This window comes from Microcaecilia unicolor, chromosome 2, assembly GCF_901765095.1.
Source record: "Microcaecilia unicolor chromosome 2, aMicUni1.1, whole genome shotgun sequence".
NCBI classification, from domain to species: domain Eukaryota; kingdom Metazoa; phylum Chordata; class Amphibia; order Gymnophiona; family Siphonopidae; genus Microcaecilia; species Microcaecilia unicolor.
In genome coordinates, this window is record NC_044032.1 from 612,881,616 (window position 1) to 612,902,892 (window position 21,277).

The following is a 21,277-nucleotide window of genomic DNA, read 5'->3' on the forward strand; positions in this document are numbered from 1 at the left end:
ACACCAACATTAAGAATAAAAGAAACTTTACAACAATTAAAAGTACTTTTCACATTTGAGAAGGAAAATTACATATGCTTTTCTCTGTCATTTTGAAAGACAGACAGTAAACATGCAAGAGCAGTACCAGAAACACGTTTTTTGGCATCTGATTTATATCTCAGCTCAGCCATAGTAAGATTTTCATTCCTGATTAGCAGCTTTTGGCAGCAGTTTGGATGGCACACTGAATTGTATTTTGAGCTAAAAGTCACTAACACGTGTTGAAAAAACGTGGAGCACACTAATCCTGTTACTACATGTATGGGCACATCAGTTCTGGTCTGCCTCCCTAAAATTACAAATTTTAACATCAGGATGGTACGTGTTAAATAATGATTTACTGAGGAATTCTAATTCTGTTCTACTCTTTCAGTAAAACCAACTCATTCATTACACTATTCAATGGAAGCAGAGTTAATTTCTAGTTGATAATTTCCTAAAATGTATATATCCATTATTATTCCCTCATCCCATCAGTTAGTATTTTATGATAGTCTATATCCTTCTAGTAGAATCCATCCACTCTTATTTTTTGCCCACTGTTCTTAGAACAGTTCCAGGCACTGTCATGTGAACTTGATTTGCGTAAATTTGTAAAATGTTACCTTTATTTATTTATTTGGATTTTGCTCACACCTTTTTCAGTAGTAGCTCAAGGTGAGTTACATTCAGGTACACTGAATATTTATCTGCCCCAGGATAGCTCACAATCTAAGTTTGTACCTGAGGCAATGGAGGGTTAAGTGACTTGCCCAAGATCACAAGGAGAAGCAGCGGGATTTGAACCGGCCACCTCTGGATTGCAAGACTGGTGCTCTAATCACTAGGCCACTGCTCCACTCCTTTATCAGTGGTTTTTAACCCACACCTTTTTTCAGTAATAGCTCCAGATGAGTTACATTCAGGTACACTAAGAGGGGCATAATCGAAAGGGATGCCCAAGTTTTTCTGAGGACGTCCTCGCAAAATGTCCCGATAGAGGGGCGGGGAAACCCGTACTATCAAAACAAGATGGACAACTATCTTTCGTTTCGATAATACGGTTGGGGAAGCCAAATCTTGACATTTAGGTCGTCCTTAGAGATGGTCGTCCCTAGACTTGGTCGTTTCTGATTTTTGGCGATAATGGAAACCAAGGAAGCCCATCTCAGAAATGACCAAACGCAAGTCATTTGGTTGTGGGAGAAGCCAGCATTTCTAGTGCACTGGTCCCCCCCTCACATGCCAGGACACTAACCGGGCACCCTAGGGGGCACTGCAGTGGACTTCAGAAATTGCTCCCAGGTACATAGCTCCCTTGAGTGCTGAGCCCCCAAAACCCCCTACCCTCAACTGTACACCACTAACATAGCCCTTACGGGTGAAGGGGGACAACTAGATGTGGGTACAGTGGGTTTGTGGTGGGTTTTGGAGGGCTCACATTTACCACCATAAGTGTAACAGGCAGGGGGGGAGTGGGCCTGGGTCTGCCTGCCTGAAGTGCACTGCACCCACTAAAATTGCTCCAGGGACCTGCTGTGATGGAGTTGAGTATGACATTTGAGGATGGCACAAAATATTTTTAAAGATGTTTTTTGAAGGTGGGATGGGGTTTGTGACCACTGGGGGAGTAAGGGGAGGTCATCCCCGATTCTCTCCGATGATCATCTGGTCATTTCGGGCACCTTTTTGTGTCTTGGTCATAAGAAAGACAGGACCAGGTAAAGTCGTCCAAGTGCTCATCAAGGACGCCCTTTTTTTTTCCATTATGGGTCGAGGACTCCATGTGTTAGGTACGCCCAAGTCCCGCCTTCGCTACGCCTCCAACATGCCCCCGGGAACTTTGGTCATCCCTGCGACAGAAAGCAGTTGGGGACGTACCGATTTGGGCGACCCTGGGAGAAGGATGCCCATCTTCCGATTTGTGTCGAAAAATGGGCGTCCTTCTCTTTTGAAAATAAGCCTGTAAGTAGTTCCCTGTCCCAGGAGGGCTCACAATCTAAGTTTGTACCCGAGGCAATGGAGGGTTAAGTGATCACAAGGAGCAGCAGTGGAACTTGAACCGGTCACCTCTGGATGTCAAGACTGGTGCTCTAACCACTAGGCCACTCTTCCAGTACACATGAAACAGACCTGCAAACCAAGAAGGAAGTGCATGGAAATCTTGAAAACCCAACTGGCCAGGTGGTCCCTAAGGACTGGTTTGAAAAATCACTGATCTAGATTATAGAACATAAAAGCTAACCATAATATATTCAAAGGATAATAAGTAGTTATGTGTCACGTTTAAAACCACCATTCCTGAATGAGGAGGAGGATGTGATGGTGCTATTAATGCTAATTAAGATTATAACCAAAGATAAAAGGGAAATGTGTATATATGAAGGGGCATATATGAAGATTTGCAAAACACAAAGGAGAGGGAAACCAAAAGCACAACAGCAAAAGCAAATAGCCAAAAAAGCACAAGGAGCCTTCAAGAATAGGCGTGCCGCAACCTTGCTTTATTGATCAGACAAGACACGGTCATGTTTTGGCGAAAAACACCTGCGTTAAGGGTCTAATAATGATATCTATATCCAAGGAGGACAATCAATCATCCAGTGTTGAAAAACACCCTTGTATTTAAAAAGACAAATCTGCTTGAACGAATGGAGCCAAACAGACCAGCGTAGAAACAAAATTAGTCCTAAAGAGTCTTTCCTACTTACAATACAACTGCTGTGTGCCAGCAGCCATTATTAGACTCCTTGACGCATACATTTTTTGCTGAACACAGACCGTGCAAGGTCTGATCAATAAAGCAAGGATGAGGCACCCCTATTCTTGAAGGCTCCTTGTTCTTTTTTTGCTATTTGCATATATGAAGATTTGACAAAGTACAGAAGCCAACATTTGTGGGAAAAAGTTAAAACTAGACAGCTATACTCTGCAGTATTCAGAGATATGTCCTATTCTCTCAAAGAGGGGAGGGGAAGGGGCTATGGTTTGTTTCAGGTATTTGGTATACCTACATTCAGTAACACAGGCACGAGCATCACACGTCACCTAACCTACTGGAGTGTGCATGTGGCGACCTCTCAGTACACAGTGCCAGTGAATCAGAGACAAGTCTTACATTTGCATACCAGAGTAACATAGTAACATAGTAGATGACGGCAGAAAAAGATCTGCATGATCCATCTAGTCTGCCCAACAAGATAAACTCATATGTGCTACTTCTTGTGTATACCTTACCTTGATTTGTATCTGCCATTTTCAGGACACAGACCGTAGAAGTCTTGCCCAGAACTAGCCCCACCACCCAAACACCAGCCCCGCCTCCCAATCTCGGCTAAGCTTCTGAGGATCCATTCCTTCTGCACAGGATTCCTTTATGTTTATCCCATGCATGCTTGAATTCCGCTACCATTTTCCTCTCCACCACCTCCCGCGGGAGGGCATTCCAAGTATCTACCACTCTCTCCGTGAAAAAATACTTCCTGACATTTTTCTTGAGTCTGTTCCAAATTCTAACTTCCGTTCCCTTCCTTGCCTGCAGTGCTGTGGCTCAAACCCAGACAGAAACTGAGAGAGCTGATCGGAATATTTTTTATGTACCATTAAATTCTTGCGGGACTGGGTGGGGACAGGTTAAATTCTTGCAGGGATGGGTGGGGACGGGTTAAATTCTTGCGAGGATAGGTGGAGATGGTAAGATTCCAGTGGGGATGGATAAGATTCCAAAAGGGACAGGCAGAGATGGGTAAGATTTCTGTCCCCATGCAACTCTCTAGTGGGGAACCTGTGCACACATAGACTGCCTCAACACCTCTGCTGATTACTACAGCTTACCTGCTTTGAGTAGGGAGAGGGAGTGGTGAGGAGAGGGGAACTACTATTTAATTTGGTTTCTCGATCTGTTCAGATGTTCCACAGGAAAAAGTTCACCACTGGCTGATGCTGAAGTCCAGAACAATACATGGGCTCTGCTCTCAGTTACCACACACCAAAGAGAGATACCTGCAGAGGCTCTTGAGCTACTACTACTTATTTCTAAAGCGCTACTAGACGCACGCAGTGCTGTACACTTGAACATAAAGGGTCAGTCCCTGCTCGACAGAGCTTATAATCTAATTATGACAAACAGGACAAACAAGAGATAAGGGAATATTAAAGTGAGGATGATAAAATAAGGGATCTGAACAAGTGAATAAGGGTTAGGAATTAAAAGCAGCATCAAAAAGGTGGGCTTTTAGCTTAGATTTGAAGACGGCCAGAGATGGAGCTTGACGTACCGGCTCAGGAAGTCTATTCCAGGCATATGGTGCAGCAAGATAAGCTAGATTGAAGTGGATCAAGAATAGCTTGAGATGAAAGAAAGTCAAGGCAATGGTGGTGAACAGCACGTTCAAGTATCTTGGATACAAAAGGGAGGAGGGAGGTGGGGTGATAGTTAGAAGGACAGGTAGGGTCCAATGAAGGTTTTTTTTTTTTTTTAATTTTTATTTATAAATTTTCTTTTAAATATCAAGCATTACATCTTGAAATACAGAAAAAGACAATTTAGTTTCCAAATTTTTTTTTTCATAACAATATCAATAAAGGAAAAAAAAGATAAAAATATCAAAAATATAGGTTAGGAAATCAATACTTGTCTATAGTCCACAATATCGAGGGGTTCACAATTTCAAGGAAAAACATGTATATCAAATTTAGAAATCAACTTCCAAATTTAACTTGGCAGTTAGTGTAGGCAGGCCAGGTAATATATATATTATTTATGGGGTTGAAGTTGTTAAAGTCCCTACTAATGGAGACTGTGGGTCTCTCAGCTTAGCTTCCAGAAAAGAGTTCAGTTGTTTCACCTCAAAAAATACATATTTGATTGAATTCAATTTTATCACACACTTGCACGGGAAGTTCAACCAAAATAATGCCCAAGTTGCAAAACCTTTGGTCTCAGTTTGAGAAATTCTTGTCTTTTCTTTTGGGTAGATCTTGAGATGTCGGGATACATTCTAATTTTACAATTCAGGAAATCTGGTCTTTTGTTTAAGAAAAATTGTTTGAGTATCCAGTCTCTATCTGGTTGAAGTATGAAAGTCACTTTAAGTGTCGCAGTTGTCAGGCCCTCATTGTCTCCTTCAATAATTTGAGTCAAATCCAAAGTTTGAACATTCATTTCAACTCTTTGTGATGAATCTTTCTTACGAAATGGTTCTACATAGAAAATCTTTGAAATTGGTGGATGCGATTTTTCTGGAATCTTTAAGGCTTCAGTTAAGTATTGTTTGAAGGTTATCAATGGTGAAATGGCAATCTGCTTGGGAAAGTTTATCAATCTGAGGGCATTGGAACGTTGGTAATTTTCTAATATTTCAATTCTATTTTGAAGATACAAATTTTCTTCAATTAAGTTAACTTGAATTTGTTGAGAGTTTTTTTTATAGCAGAAGAGTTTACTTCCGTTTCTTTGCCCAAAGATATCAATCTCTTATCCATTTCAGATATCTTTTTTGAATCAGAACTGAATTTCTTATCAAACTGAGTAAACTTTTGTGTAAATGAAACTTCCAAACCAACAAGTGCTTCCAAAATATTGTCCAACGTAATTTGTTGAGGTTTTTCAGGCAAAAAAGACTTACTTGAAAGTTCCAAGGTAATAATTGAAGTTAAGTCCGATTGACCTCCCACTGCTCCTCGCTCTTCCATAGGGACGCCATCTCCTCCACTCGCTCCTGCTGCTTCCGCAGTGGAGCTTGCCGGCGTCTCAGGCGTCGATTCAGCGCCCGTGCCAGGAAACCCTGTTGCGTCCTGCGCCTCTGGGGTTCCCCGAACTGAATTCAGCGCCACAGCCGGCATAGGAGGGGGATGCCTCATCTCGGGACTGAACGATGTCTCTTGGTCAAGCTGGGGGAACGGGAGACCTCTCCCCAATCCCACCGGCAGCGATCCCAGTCCCGTCTGCATACCTGGCGAAAAGAAGCGATCTATTGTTCCCGCTCCAGGTAAAAGAGGAGTAGTGGGCCCTACTCGCGGTTTTCCTCTCCGTTTAGGCATAGTTGAATAAGTAATTATAAAGAAAATCAGGAGTCAAGAGTGGATATCAAGTGGATCAAGAATAGCTTGAGATGAAAGAAAGTCAAGGCAACGGCGGTGAACAGCACGTTCAAGTATCTTGGATACAAAGGGAGGAGGAAGGTGGGGTGATAGTTGGAAGGACAGGTAGGGTCCAATGAAGGTTTTTTAAGGAGTGGTGTGACTACGGCATGTTTGAAGGCATCAGGAACAGTCGCAGTGGACAGTGAAAGATTGAGGATATGACAGATAAAAGGAATGACAATAGAAGAGAGAGTGTTAAGTATATGGGTGGGAATGGGATCAGAGGAACAGGTAGTTAGTTTCGAGGAGGAAAGAAGATGTGTAGTTTCCTCTTCAGTGATTCCCTAAAAGGAGGCGGGGGTTGGAGGGTTGAGAGAATGGACTAAGGGAAGGAGAGGTGGAGGTGACCTGGTTGAGAATTCAAGTTTAATCTTGTGAACCTTATCATGAAAGAACTCAGCCAGAGTCTAGGGGGAAAGTGAAGGAGGGGGTTGGAAGTGAAGGCACTTTGAGGAGAGAGTTCAGTGTGGCAAATAGACGTCAAGGGTTTGAGCCAAGAGAATTTATCAACTGGATGTAATAGTCCTGTTTGGCAAGTAAAAGAGCAGACTGGAAGGAGGTCAGCAAGAATTTGAAATGTATGAAGTCAGCATGGGCACGGGATTTCAGCCAAAGGCGTTCGGCAGAGCGGGCACAGGAACGTAGGTAGCGGATTCTAGAGGTCAGCCAAGGCTGGGGTTTGGTATGTTTTACAGAATGGGGAATAGGAGGAGCGAGAGTATCAAGAGCAGAGGAGAGAATAGTATTATAGGAAGAGACAACCTCATTGACAAACTTGGATAATATAGTGGTAGAGAAGAGATTTGAAGCACTGGAGGACAGAGTAGAAAGGTCAATAGCCTGAAGATTCCTAAATGTATTGGTTAAGATTGGTCGGGACTGGGGAGGAGGGTGTTTAAGTGTGAAAGTTATCAGATGATGGTCAGAGAGGGGAAGAGTTGAGTCACAGAAACTGGAGAGTGAGCAGTTTGAGAAGAGGATAAGATCAAGACAGTGGCCATTCTGGTGAGTGGGGGCAGTGGAGCACAGTTGAAGATTGAAAGAGGATGCTAAAGCAAGAAACTGCGAAGCATAAGAGTCAGAGGGATCATTAGCATGAATGTTAAAATCACCAAGAATGAGGGAAAGAGATGAAGGTTCAAGAAAGAAGGAAAGCCAAGCATCAAAGTCAGTGAGAAAGGAAAGGGACTTATCAGGGGGTTGATAAATGACTGCTACTCGGTGAGGCAGAGGAGCAAATAAGACGGATGGAGTGGACTTCGAAGGAAGAAAAACAGTGAGACTGAGGTAGAAGAATAGGTTGAAATCTACAAGAGGGTGAAAGAGTAGCCTGACACCACCTCCGCGGCCAACCGGGCGAGGAGTATGGGAGAAAAGATAACCTCCATGGCATAGGGCCGCGACTGAAGCAGAGTCTTCAGGGTAAAGCCAAGTTTCAGTTAGGGCAAGCAGATAGAGAGTATGAGAGATAAAGAGGTCATGGATGTAGGAAAGTTTGTTACAGACAGAGCGGGCATTCCACAGAGCACAAGAGAAAGGAAGGAAAGGAGGGGGGAGGAGAGGAACAGAAATTAGACTGGAGATATCATGGTGTGACCTGCACAAATAGGATGAGAGCTGCTGTGGAGGAAAAGGATTGGGATTAATGTCCCCAGCGGAGAGCAGGAGAAGGAGCAAGACAGCACGGAGAAGAGTAGGAGAGGTATGACAACAGCGACGAAGGCAAGATGTACTTAGATAGAAAGGAGATGGATGAAATGTTGAAGGTTGAGAGCTGAGAAAAAGGAAGAGGAAAAAGAGATGGTGAGATGATGAATACAGAGGGTGGACAATGTGTTCTTGCAGTGTACAGTAGTTCAAGATGGAGAAACAAATTAGGAAGGGACAGTACCAAGAAGAAAAAGTGTACTGGAGCCATAAGTAGCAACTGGGAGAAAAATAAATGTAAAGAGAAAAATGGCACCTAGAGAGGAGGCCCTGAGTGGATCCGAGTGGACCCGGGAGTCACCCCAGAGAAGGCTGTAAAGGATATGCAGATGAGCTGCAAGACCTCCACAGCACCTGAAAGGCAGCCGGTGGTAGAACTGGGCACCTCTCAGCCGAGGAAAGGCTTACCAGGGTTTAGGCCGAAGCCTGCATTCCTCCCCCTGAGGGTCGCCTCCTCTGTGAGCACATATGTAGTCACATATACTTCTCTCCTTGCAAACATAGGCTCCAGAGTGAGAATTAAGAGGCAGCATGTTGGATACAGACAGGCTATGCCCTGCTTTGTGCTGCACAAACAATGCACATAGCACCCTGTCCTCTTCCTCCTTTCAGTTGTTTCAGCCTCTGGTGGGGCTTTCAGTGCTTCCTTAGCTTTTCTTTTGGCAATAATCATTCCTCTCTCATGTCCACAACATTTATAAAAATGAAGGTGTGTTTTGGGCTTGAAACGGCTGACATTGGTTTAGGGCTGTATGAATTTTCAAGTGTTAAAATAAGGTCAGACTGAATTAGGAACCTCTGGTCAGGTCTTTTATAAATTAAAGCAAGCATCAAAATTCCACAAGCAGTCTATTGATTATACAGATAATTCTCCTGTTTGACATATACTGGGTTAAAACAGACTGGTATATTCATGTTGGATTAAATTCTTAGCTATTGTTTTTCCTCAATTAAATCTTACCCCAGACTAACAAAGTAATTTTCTTTTTTTTCTGACCTTTACTAGTGTTTTGCCTGCTTAACTTTCTTTCCTTTCCAGCACTCCTGCCCTCTCATCTTCTCATTTGCTACCATCCTTTACTATTGTGATTTTCCTCCCATGTCAAATGGATAAACAGATGCAAGGAAACAGAGTCCCTGTTAAGCTTCTGAATGATGCAACTTGGATTGAAAGAATTTAAATCCTGCCTCACATCATCTGCTGGTCTTTGAAATGGAAGGAACCAGTGCATTTGTCCAGGGGGAGTGCTAATTTATTTCAAAAGAAAAAATATTAACAAATAAAAATCTACTCAAATTGCCTAATGCCAGTGATGGAGGAAGCATACATTGATTACTGCTTCTTCCAGTGCAATACAGAGAAGGAACATATGGCTGCTTGGAGAGGTTGGAAATATGCTTCATGTCACCACGCTGGAATGTGTCAAGCTAGTTAGTACCAAAGCTGTTTTATTGGGGCTTTTGTACTGGTGAATGTATTCTTACTTGTTTCCTCTTTCTGTGTGTGTTAAGCTGCTCACAGCTTCATTTCTCTTGTTAAATAAAAGAAGTGCTGTTTTACGGCTTTTGCAAAAAAAAAAAAAAAGCCTCAGGCTTGAGACTGTCTGAACACAAACAAGCCTCTTATCTAAAACTCTTTGTGCACCAATCTGCAATTGGAGCAAAGTCAATGCTTTCTGCTAGTGAAGTACTGTGGTGGAGACCACATGGAACTCTCCCGCTTAACCATTCTTGTCAGGAAAACTGCATGCTTTGGATCATTACCGTTATCTTGACCAAGCACCTCTTACAGGAGAATGCATAAGAATCTGGAAACTGCAAATCATGGCAGTCTCTCCTCTACTTTTTTAAAATTGCTATTGCTGGGGGGAGGAGAGGGTGGGAAGGGAATAATAATGGAACTGATGATGGAAATCATTACAAGGAAACAGAAATGTATATGCCCTGACTGTCATCAATAAAAATGATTTAAGCATAAAATTGCTATTGCTATGCTTACTACTGTTATTCTTCCCAAGACTGTGCCCATCTTGGGTGTTGATGCCCTCTATCTGCTTTAATGCTTCTCATATCTGGGGGAAAAGGGGTCCAGACTACACCTTTGTCAGGATAAACTCTGGAATCCTTAGTGACAGTCATCAGACTGATACATTTTTTATAGAAAAAACTTAAGAGCACAACGCAGAGTTTGCCAGCACTTTTTTTCTGGTTGAACCTAGGAGTGGAATAGGATCACGCCATGCCACAGGATTGCCAAATTTGGACCTCTGCTAAATGCAGAACCAGTAAGAGGGATTCTATCACACAGTACTTCCCTTCAGACTAGAGTGGTCAAGAGATGGTAGAGAGAGGGGAGTCCCAGAAGGAAGAAAGATCTATTTAGGTTGTTCATGTGTATTGTTTGGGGATGGGCTAATGGATGCAACAGCACTCTGACAGATAGTTTATCATCCTCACTTTAATATTCCGTTATCTCTTTTGTCCTGTTTGTCTGTCCTAATTAGATTGTAAGCTCTGTTGAGCAGGGACTGTCTCTTCATGTTCAAGTGTACAGTGCTGCGTACGTCTAGTAGCGCTACAGAAATGATAAGTAGTAGTAGTAGTACTACGCAGATAGACTGGAAAAACAGATAAGGGTACACCAGGACCTTCAGTTCTGTTTATTTCAGTTCAGGAGTCCAGGAGAATTTAATAGGGAAATCAAGATTACAAGTCCCTTTACATAATGGTATAAAACCAGAGCTAGCTGTTTAATCATGCTACCCAGCCCTCTCAGGTTGGAGGTAATGAAACCAACACTGACATTTTTACAGCCTCTGCTGAATATATAGGCAAAAAGACCCCAAATGGTGTATAGGTTCAGGTCTATTCAAGATGCAAGGGTGCGCAAGGCCTCCTTAGTTAGCCTGCTCATAAAGGGTCTCTTCAAGACTGAGAAAATGGTAATCAAATCAAGGAATTTGACATGATTGTGACTCAATAGATAGGGATGGGCTGGAGTGTAAATTTTAAGGGGCTTCGATGTTAGCTTCAGAACTTAGTACAAGAACAGTGCTGGGTAGACTTCTACGGTCTGTGCCCTGAGAAAGGCAAGGACAAATCAAACTAGGGTATACATATAAAGTATCACATACCATTTAAATGAGTTTATCTTGTTGGGCAGACTGGATGGACCGTACAGGTCTTTATCTGCCATCATTTACTATGTTACCATGTTCTTGATAGGGCTCTCCTGCTACACATCTGATGACAAAATCAACAACACTAAGCTATAAAAAAATTTTCAGTCATTATGGTGGATGCACAAACCCAGGGGGAAGAAGTAACCACTTCTGAATTTCTTCCTCCACAGATTCTGCCAGAGATAAAACAGAGAAAACAAAGCAAAGGTGAACCTTTTAACTCTCCACTGATCCAGAAATCCATGGTTTCCAGGATTGTTAAATAAGAAAGAGGAAAAATCTTTCAGGATGTCAGGCACAGTAGACATCAAGGACCAATACATCGTCCATGTCTACAGTACCTCAAATAGATGGCATGGAAATTCAGATGAAGGATCTGAAGACCAAGAGATCTGCAGACAGATTAGTTTCTTGCCTGTTTGTTCAGATCACATTTCGCCATCCCCTGGATATGCTGGATTCCTAGAGTTTTTAATCAAGTCCTTAATGAAATCACAGACATATATATACATGAAAACAGAAACTTTTTCACAGTATAATTTCATATTTTGTTTCAACTTTTTCAGGTTTCAAAAAACTTTGTTTCTCTAGGATTATAAAAGTGTTTTACAAAGTTCATCTAGATAAATATTTGATTTGGTCCCATATTAATCCAAATATCAGGTAATTTTAGGCTAAACTATTGGTAGCCTAAAAAGAGACAGTAGGTGTGGATACTAAATGGTCTTTATACTCCTAAAAAAGTGAAGGAGTGGCCTAGTGGTTAGAGCACCGGTCTTGACATCCAGAGGTGGCCAATTCAAATCCCACTGCTGCTCCTTGTGATCTTGGGCAAGTCACTTAATCCTCCATTGCCTCAGCCACAAACTTAGATTGAGAGCCGTCCAGGGACCGGGAAATTCTCAGTGTACCTGAATGCAACTCACCTTGAGCTACTACTGAAAAAGGTGTGCGCAAAATCCAAATAAATAAACCTCTTCAGCAAATGGTTACAGTACAGCAAAACAAAAACTGTAACTGCCCTTGCTGAATTTGCTCTGTAAATTAACACAGGCTTTCACCTTCAATCTCAGCAGATCAAATACTTTCATGAGAATTATGTTTAACTTTAAAATAAACTAAATTTTGGATACTATCTTGGTGAAATGTGTAATCAAATGTATTTAAATACATTTTAGGGAAAAAAAAAGTTGTACACCTTATAAGACCATGGTATTGCTCTACTGCCACCTGAGAAACTTTCCAAACCTTTGTTACGTTGTGTTATATTATGCTACAGGAAACTTATCACCTGCCAGCTCTCTCAACTGAGATTCAAGGCGAGAATACAATAATCAGAAAGAAACTGATACAAACATCAGGAATTACAAATATAACCCCCTCCCCCTAGGTTTATCATATCTTTGTTTGAACTACAATCTATTGTACAATTTTAACAAGACACACCTGAAGTGGGCTTGTAGAATGAGACTGTCCTGTGTCATAAAATTAGCTCCACTGAGGGTATCTATTTGCATTGTGTTTGAATCTATCCATACATAATGGAGCTTTGTGCACAAGTCACTGTTATTAGAAACAGATGTGAGGCTGAGTGCTGAAGATTTTTTTTTGGATATAGTTGACAATCTTTTCTTGGGTTGTTGAACTCATATATTATTTGCTAAGGAAGGCATGTTTAGCCATTAAGAGGTGTATTTTAATTGTGGACTGGGAGTGTTCCCCCAACACTGGAGGCTGAAGATTCATATGTTGCTATGGATGAAATGACTAACGGGTGTTGACTACATATGGGGCTAAAAGGAAAACATTTCTGAAAATATGGCATCTAATTGTGATGTCACACTCCCCACGATGTTGAAGGAGATACTCAAGATCCAATCTGAAGGATCCAGATTGTTGTAGGCATGGGCAAATGGGCTGGGAACTGTATAGATTGTTGACTGGCTTTACTCAGTGGTATGTGCTCACTGATAAATAAAAATGATTGAACATAAACATAAATTAAATTCATTATGTGTTTAAGTGGTTCATCATGCTAATGAAACTGCCATATTCTTTTTATAGTGCAGTCAGCTTACCAAATTAGTTTTGATCCCTCCAGAATTCAATGTGACCACTGGAGAAAAAAGGTATTTCTTCTGTTTTCTCTCAGAGACTAAGCCCAGCCAATACGTACAATCAGTGGTGTGCTGGAGCCGGCTTGCACCGGCTCGCAAGAGCCGCTTGTTAAATTTTGACAGCTCTTGCGAGCCGGTTGTTGTTCGGGGCGAGCCGGCTCCATTGCACGAGGTAAGCATGGCAGGAGGGCGCCATGCTTACCTCCCCTCCCGCTCCCATTCATGTCTAGCGATGTCCTTCGCCCCCACCCTCCCCTGCCGCTCCCCATCTGTCACTTTCAATTACCTTCCTCAAAGCGCCGCCTTATTTAAAGCCCTGCTGCCCGTCTCCAGCTGCCTTCCCTGCCTGCTTCTGAGGCGTTCGCGCCCTTAGTCCCGCCTTCTGACGTCATTCTGATGTCATTTCCTTTTTCCGCGGCAGGACTAAGGGTGCGAACGCCTCAGAAGCAGGCAGGGAAGGCAGCTGGAGACGGGCAGCAGGGCCTTAAATAAGGCGGCGCTTCGAGGAAGGTAATTGAAAGTGACAGATGGGAGCGGGAGGGGAGGGTGGGGGCGAAGGACATCGCTAGACATGGATGGGAGCGGGAGAGGAGGGGAGGGAGAAGAATTGCTGGGCATGGATGGGCAGAGGGAGGCAGGGAAGAGAATTGCTGGGCATGGATGGGCAGAGGGGGGCAGGGGAGAGAAGTGCTGGGCATGGATGGGCAGAGGGAGGCAGGGGAGAGAAGTGCTGGGCATGGATGGGTAGAGGAGGGCAGGGGAGAGAAGAGAGTTTCAGGACATGGATGGAGGGGAGGGCAAGAGAAATTCTGGACATGGATGGAGGGGAGGGAAGGGAGAGAGAAGAAATGCTAGACATGGAGGGAAGATAGAAGGAGATTAGATGAGGGAAAAGGAAGTGAGGAGAGAAACTGCACATGGATGGAGAAAATAGGCAGAAGCTGGATCCACTGTACAGTCAAGTATGCGGAGGACCAGAAATGAAGAAGAAAGGAGGAAAGAAAAGAAATAAATGGAAAGGAAGCCCTGGAAACGGAGTCAAGGGAACAGATAGGGAGCAGCAGAATCAGATACTGGGCCAGCATGATCAGAGAAACAAAGTCACCAGACAACAAAGGTAGAAAAAAATAATTTTATTTTCATTATAGTGTTTGGCATATGTCCACTTTGAGAATCAGGTGCTGAACGTTAAAAGTTTATATTTATTTACTTATTTATGGCATTTTATCCCATATTAAACATGAATTAGATTGGAACCTGGGATCATTTAATTTTTTTTTCCTGGAGAGAGTAATGCATTGCCCCCCCCCCCCCCCCCCCCCCCCCTGGCTATAGCCAGCTCTGCAATTTGGGGTGGGGGGGGTGGGGGCGCAGAGGTGGACCGGGGAGAGAGCCTGTTGTTAAAAATTTACCAGCACACCACTGCGTACAATGGTAAGCAAGGGACAAGTAGAAGCTCATTTTTAAAGCACATAGACTTACAAAGTTACATATGTTATTATGGAACTTTGCAAGTTTATGTGCTTTGAAAATAAGCACCTTAAGCTACTAGCGTATCTTCCCCCTCCTCTGGGCCAGACTGCATAGCTTAATGACATGTCTCCATTTCTTACCTTGTTTTCTTCCAGAAATTTCAGTTTAACAGAAACATCGTTGCGCATTTTGTCATATTTCTCTTTGTGCAACTGGAAGAGTTGCTGGGACTGCTCAATCTTTGGCAGAGTGGTTGCATCACGTGGTCCGAGATTAAGTTCTTCTAAGTCAGTTCGATATGCATCATATTCAATTCTTCAAAAGAAAAACAAGAAGCTTAATGCCAACAATGCCAAAATTTAATAGGCTATAACTCACCATTATTAGTCATAGCTGGCTTATACACTTGACCATAAAGCTAAAAGCCTAATAAGATACCTAAGCACATATATCTCTATGCTCCATTATTCATCATGACCACTTCACTAAAATTGCCAAAATGCCACCTACATTTCACCATGGTCAATAATTTAATTCTGCTGTCTCAGCTTTCACTACCAGTTTTTACATTTACCTCCCATTACTTCAATTTAACCTGGACTAAGAATACAGTAATTACAAACACTGTTACAAGTCACTTTATTGGACTGATTGAAATCGCTATATGTACAAAATAGAGGCCACAACTACTGCAGTGTCCAAAAACAAAAAAGTAGCACTATAAGTAGTAGAATACACACAGATGTTTTAAAATCAAATGCAAAGTCTAAAAACAAATCATAATCAAAAGACACTAAGGTGTTACTTAAAACCACTATAATCCCTATATGGTTATCATCAGCCCAACATGTTTCGTCAATTATTTCCTGCAAATGGCACCATCAGGAGCACAGCAGGAGTGCTGCTGTCTGCAGAAAACTTTTCCCTATTTGATAGTACCTTTTGAAGTATGTTCATTCATACCGGTAATTCAATGTATACTGTATGTGGCCCCTGATGTACACTTACTGTTGAAACACGTTGGGCAGATGACACTCACATGGGGTTAAACTGATTTTAATTAACATCCTGGTGCTTTTATATGCTATTATCTACAGTTGAAGATCATACGTTCCCTACTTATGTCCATCCAGCATCCAAACTTTCTATGTCTGAACACAACTCTCTAATATTCTAATTTGTTAGCAACAGTTGGCTTTCTAAGTTGTCTTGTACACCCTTCTAGACAGAACAAGCTATGACAGCACCTGTATTTTCACTAAGATTTTTAGTTAATTATGGAACTTTTAGATTGCTAGGCAGACCCAAGTGTCAGTTGATTCTACCATTACAACCTGTCAGCCAACCCATAAAGATGCTTGTGTGACCCCCTAGGATTACTTATCTTTCACATTTATTAACCGCTTTGCCTCCTGCTCTCTCCATTTACAGCAGCTTCTGATGCCCTCAAACTCCCACCTTGAGAGGGAATTCCATGCTACCAAGACTGGACGAGTGGCCTAATGGTTAATGCAGTGGCCTAACAACATGGGGAACTGGGTTCAATTCCCACTGTAGCTCCTTGTGACTCTGGGCAAGTCACTTAACCTTCCATTGCACCAGGTACAAAATAAGTACCTGTATAAAATATGTAAACCGCTTTAATTGTAACCAAAGAAAGAAAGACAGTATATCAAATCCCTTTCTCTTTCCCACCCTTTCTCCTACTGTCCCTGGAGAATTTGTTACAGATATGCAATGTCACTTTTTCAGTCGACAAGCAGAATGACTGACACACAATAGCCCTGGCTAAGAGTTGTTTTGGACTACATTATGAACATTTAGAAGTACCAACCACCATTAATTACACAGGGACTTCATGCACATAAATAATTCCCTGTCAGAAGTACTTTTGAGTGCACCACTGGCAAACCCTTTCCCTACCGGCCCTCCTCATAAAAACAGAGTTGAAGTACTTATGCAAACAAATTTCCCAACACTGTTTAGTAGGATCTAGGCAGTAATGAGTCATAAGATATACAGAGAAGGCCAAGCTGCTGCTTTACAAATTTCCCTCAATTAAAGCTGATTACAAAAGAGACTCTGAAGCCACCATGGTTCCGATTTGACATGCCTTAACTTTATCAGATTGACAGACTCTCTCAATCAGAGAAATTGAATGCACTCTAACCAGTCAGATATGTTTTCTTAAATGGCTATACCTAGATGACTCATGTTGTTGAGTTATCTGACAATGCTACTTTTTTCTTTTCTTCTCTTTAAAGACAGAACACCATCTCAGGTGTGAAGAATTTTTTCTTCAGGATCTCCTTTGACCTCACAGATTTGGCCATTCCAGTGACTAAATGGACCCATGCATGTGATTTAAGTCAGAAAACTGGCAGAACTAACAAAGGGTTTATGTGAAAAGTTAATACCATTTTGGTACATAAGTATTGCCATACTGGGAAAAACCAAAGGTCCATCAAGCCCAGCATCCTGTTTCCAACAGTGGCCAATCCAGATCACAAATACCTGGCAAGATCCCAAAAAAGTACATAACATTTTATACTGCTTAGCCCAGAAATAGTGGATTTTCCCCAAGTCCATTTAATAACGGTCTATGGACTTTTCCTTTAGGAAGCCGTCCAAACCTTTTTTAAACTCCGCTAAGCTAGCTGCCTTTACCACATTCTCTGGCAACGAATTCCAGAGTTTAATTACACGTTGAATGAAGAAACATTTTCTCCGATTCGTTTTAAATTTACTACATTGTAGCTTCATCGCATGCCCCCTAGTCCTAGTATTTTTGGAAAGCGTGAACAGACCCTTCACATCTACCCGTTCAACTCCACTCATTATTTTATAGACCTCTATCATATCTCCCCTCAGCCGCCTTTTCTCCAAGCTGAAGAGCCCTAGCTTTGGATTGGTCCTAAATACTACTATGGGAAAAATGGTGTTGCAATATGCATAAAACCAGCATTTGTAGTTCACTGGCCCTTCTGATGGCTATGAAAACACTATTACCCATGAGAGGTGTTTAATGATAAGGATTCCAAGAGCTGAAGAATGGCTCCATCAACTGTACCAGGACTACATTTAAATCCCATGAGAGCAGTGGCTTCTGAATAGACAATTTTGTATGAAGTCATCTCATAAACTTTGAGAGAAAGGAAAATTATTGTGTCATGGTGAGAAGATATAGCACTGGGATAGCTGAAAAAGATATTTCAGGAAAATAGTGGCACATCATAACAGACCATTACTTGGAAACCTGGGACTAGTAAATGCCAGATCGGCCAATAAAAGTCTCTATGATCAATGATGTCATCAGTGAATACCACCTAGACCAGCCATTCCCAACCCAGTCCTCGGGGCACACCTAGTCCCATCAAGTTTTCAGGATATCCACAATGAATATTCATGAGTTAGATATGCATGCAATTGAGGCAGTGCATGCAAATCTATCTCATGCCTATTTATTGTAGATATCCTAAAACCTGATGGGACTAGGTGTGCCTTGAGGACTGGGTTGAGAATGGCTGACCTAGACATCTTGGGAATAACTGAGATCTATCTGGTTGGATGAAAGTGGAGTACCACCATTGGCTGAACTATGCCCCACAGGATTCACTATCCTGTACCGACCAAGATGAGGGAAGCAGGATGGAGGGAGAAGCAGGATGGAGGGGGCAGCAGTCCTGATCTGATAGACAATCAAACTGTGAAGTCTTCATTCCTCACCTCTCGAGTCAGAAAGTCTCCTAATCTAGCTAGAAGTTAAGGAACCAATTTGGCTGCTTGTTGTCTACAGAGCAGGTCACAACAACACATCATCTGTGCAAGAACTGATGAACTTAGTGACTGAGGTAACCCTGAGCTACCCTAGGTTACTGCTCATGGGAGACTAACCTACACATTGAAATTCCAGGCACCATCACTGGTGCTTTCCTCGATCTGATAGAAACACTAATGTGAGGGAAATCACAAGGACACACATAAAAGTGTAGATTTAATATTACACCAAATTTTGTGCATAAAAAGAGGATGCTCTCAGTACATCAACTGTAACCTCACTACCCAAAGGTAGCCAGTCACATGGCATAATTTAAATGAGTTGTGAGCCCCTAGGACAAGCTCCCATTTTAATTTGAATGCCCACATATATCCTTAAGCATACCACTGATCAAATCTGTGTCATGCCAAAATATTGTGCTAAACATTTCTCATTCCGTTGTGATAAAATCTCACACAGAACTGTATATAGTGAAAAACACAAAGTCCAAAATAACTGACAATTAATGCAACTTCTCCTGAGAACAAATTCCAGATAACATCCATGACAGGAAGACTTGTCTTCTAGTCAGTGAGACTTAACACTGTTTGAGCCTAACTCCTTGACCTCGAATTCCAATCTGAACATAGATGATTTTAATGGCCTTCTCCTAAACGATCAAATCCAAACTTAGAATAATGAATTAGTCTCAGCACTAAACACAATTGCTCCTCTCAAATTTCATAACAGTACAACACAGCACAGACTGCATAGCCCCTGGTATACTCAAGATCTCCAACGTCACAAGTGCCAACTTCATCTACCTGAAAGAAAATGGAGTTGTCACCCTTCACCTATTAACCTTTCTATATATATAAGTACAGAACATGCTTATAAACTTACCATTCTAGCAGCAAAAAAGAAATACTACATGAACCTAACTGAAAAAGTGTCAAACACTTTCATTCTTTATAAAACATTAAAATCATTGACCACTTAGAAAACACTACCCATTGACAAATCTCATATTCCAAAATCTCAGACCCTAGCAGACCAATCCTTGACTAAAGTTTCACTGAGCTCGTCTGAGCATTGGGGGGGGGGGGGGGGGGGGGGGGGGAAATGGGAGAATGGCCTCATTTGCATACAATTTGCATTGTTGTCCTGCAACCTTATAGTTTCTTGTGGCAGGGCCTTTTCAGCATTGTGCGCCAGTAAATGCTGGTGCTAATGGCCTCTAGCATCTGTGTTTACTTCTGAGCATCAGCCTCTCGAAAAGCTGTTCCAATTTGGCTCCAAACTGACATCATCCACCTGTGTGCCTGATTCAGTCCTACTTATTGACAGAAAATAGCTTTCCCCAAATCTGTTTTTATTTAATTTATGAATTTAACATTAAATAAGCAAAAAAAATCACTTGTGCTTTACAATATATGTAGAGGAAAAACAGATAAGCAAAACAAAACCAATACTGTTAAAGCTCAAGTCCACTATTAGGGGGGCATGTTCAAAGGAAAAAGGAGAAATTAAAATTGCGAGAAAATTACAGAAAGCAAACTGAAAAACAATCACAACACATATTCAAACCCCTACTAAGATTTCTGCAGAGATCTCGAGATCAGGTCCTTCCTAACAGCTAGAAAAGCAGATAAAAGGGTCAAAAAATATGTATTTAGATGACCGATAGATAATACATTTGCAGGGAAAACTTTTAAAAGAAAGCAGCTTATGTTGTAATATCCCAGGACATGCCAAGAACTGCTTCCGATGTCTTTATGTCTCATGAGATATATCAGGAAAAGCTGTAATTTTCCCATCCAAAAACCTTTTCCTCCATTCTGAAAATACAGCTGAAGTATATTATTTCTATCAGCGAGATAATATACTTCAGCAGTGGCTTGGCCATTGCTTGGAAAACAGGATACTGGGCTAGATGGACAATTGGTCTGTCCCAGTATGGCTACTCTTATGTTGCTCATTTAGGGCTTCTTTTACTAAGCCACGCTAGTGATTCCTGCACGGCAAATGAGAGGAAGCCCATAGAAACTGGTTTCCTCTCATATGCTGCGCTGGAAAAGGCCCTTTGTCCATCAAAGTTCACATTTTCATTCTGCACTTGCTCCAATGAACCTAAGTCATTCCAGTTTCCAATCCACCAACGTTTCTCAGGCAAATAAACAGATTTTATCACTGGTACAGTAGGTCATTCACAGAAGTCTGCAGCACTTCCCCCATATACTGAACAAGAGGATTTTAGCAGAGAGATTTACCATTTTTGGAATGTTCAAAACTAAGATTAGAACTTCTGAGGTTATTCTCAAAATTTTTCATTTTCAATCAGATACCAGATAAATCAGTTAACAAAGCTGATTGAATAGTTTGCAATTATTGAAGTGATTGTTCAAAAATCTTCCACTCTGACTTGAAGGATGAAAATTCAACCTCCTGCTTCTTTATTTTCTTCTCATTTTTTATTCATGCATTCTTGTATCCCACTGTTATCCAAAATATGTTTCGGCTCAAAGTGGCTTACAATTTTCATTTGAGTTGACAGCTACATTTGTGTTTAATCGTTATGACATGTAGAGGATGTCTATGGAGGAGGTAGGACAATAGTTTATGTGGTTATCTGAACAGTTTTCGTGATGTAGGTTTTTAGAGGTGGGACGTTCATAGAGGTAGGACGATAGTTTGTGTGGTTTTCTGAAGAGTTTTACATAGTAACATAGTAACACAGTAAATGATGGCAGAGAAAGACCTGTATGGTCCATCCAGTCTGCACAACAAGATAAACTCATATGTGCTACTTTATGTGTATACCTGACCTTGATTTGTGTCTGCCATTTTCAGGGCACAGACCGTAGAAGTCTGTCCAG

General features: G+C 41.7%; 1 protein-coding gene across 7 annotated transcripts in view; it reads right to left on the minus strand.

Annotated features, from left to right (window-relative positions):
• The window catches only part of ARFIP1 (ADP ribosylation factor interacting protein 1), a 223,458-nt gene that overhangs the window by 23,794 nt on the left and 178,387 nt on the right, over window positions 1-21,277 (minus strand). For all 7 annotated transcript variants that reach the window (XM_030191631.1, XM_030191636.1, XM_030191637.1 and 4 more), the window contains one exon: window positions 14,785-14,959. In XM_030191631.1, coding sequence (XP_030047491.1) covers window positions 14,785-14,959 — 175 coding nt within the window. The remainder of the gene's footprint in view (window positions 1-14,784; window positions 14,960-21,277) is intronic.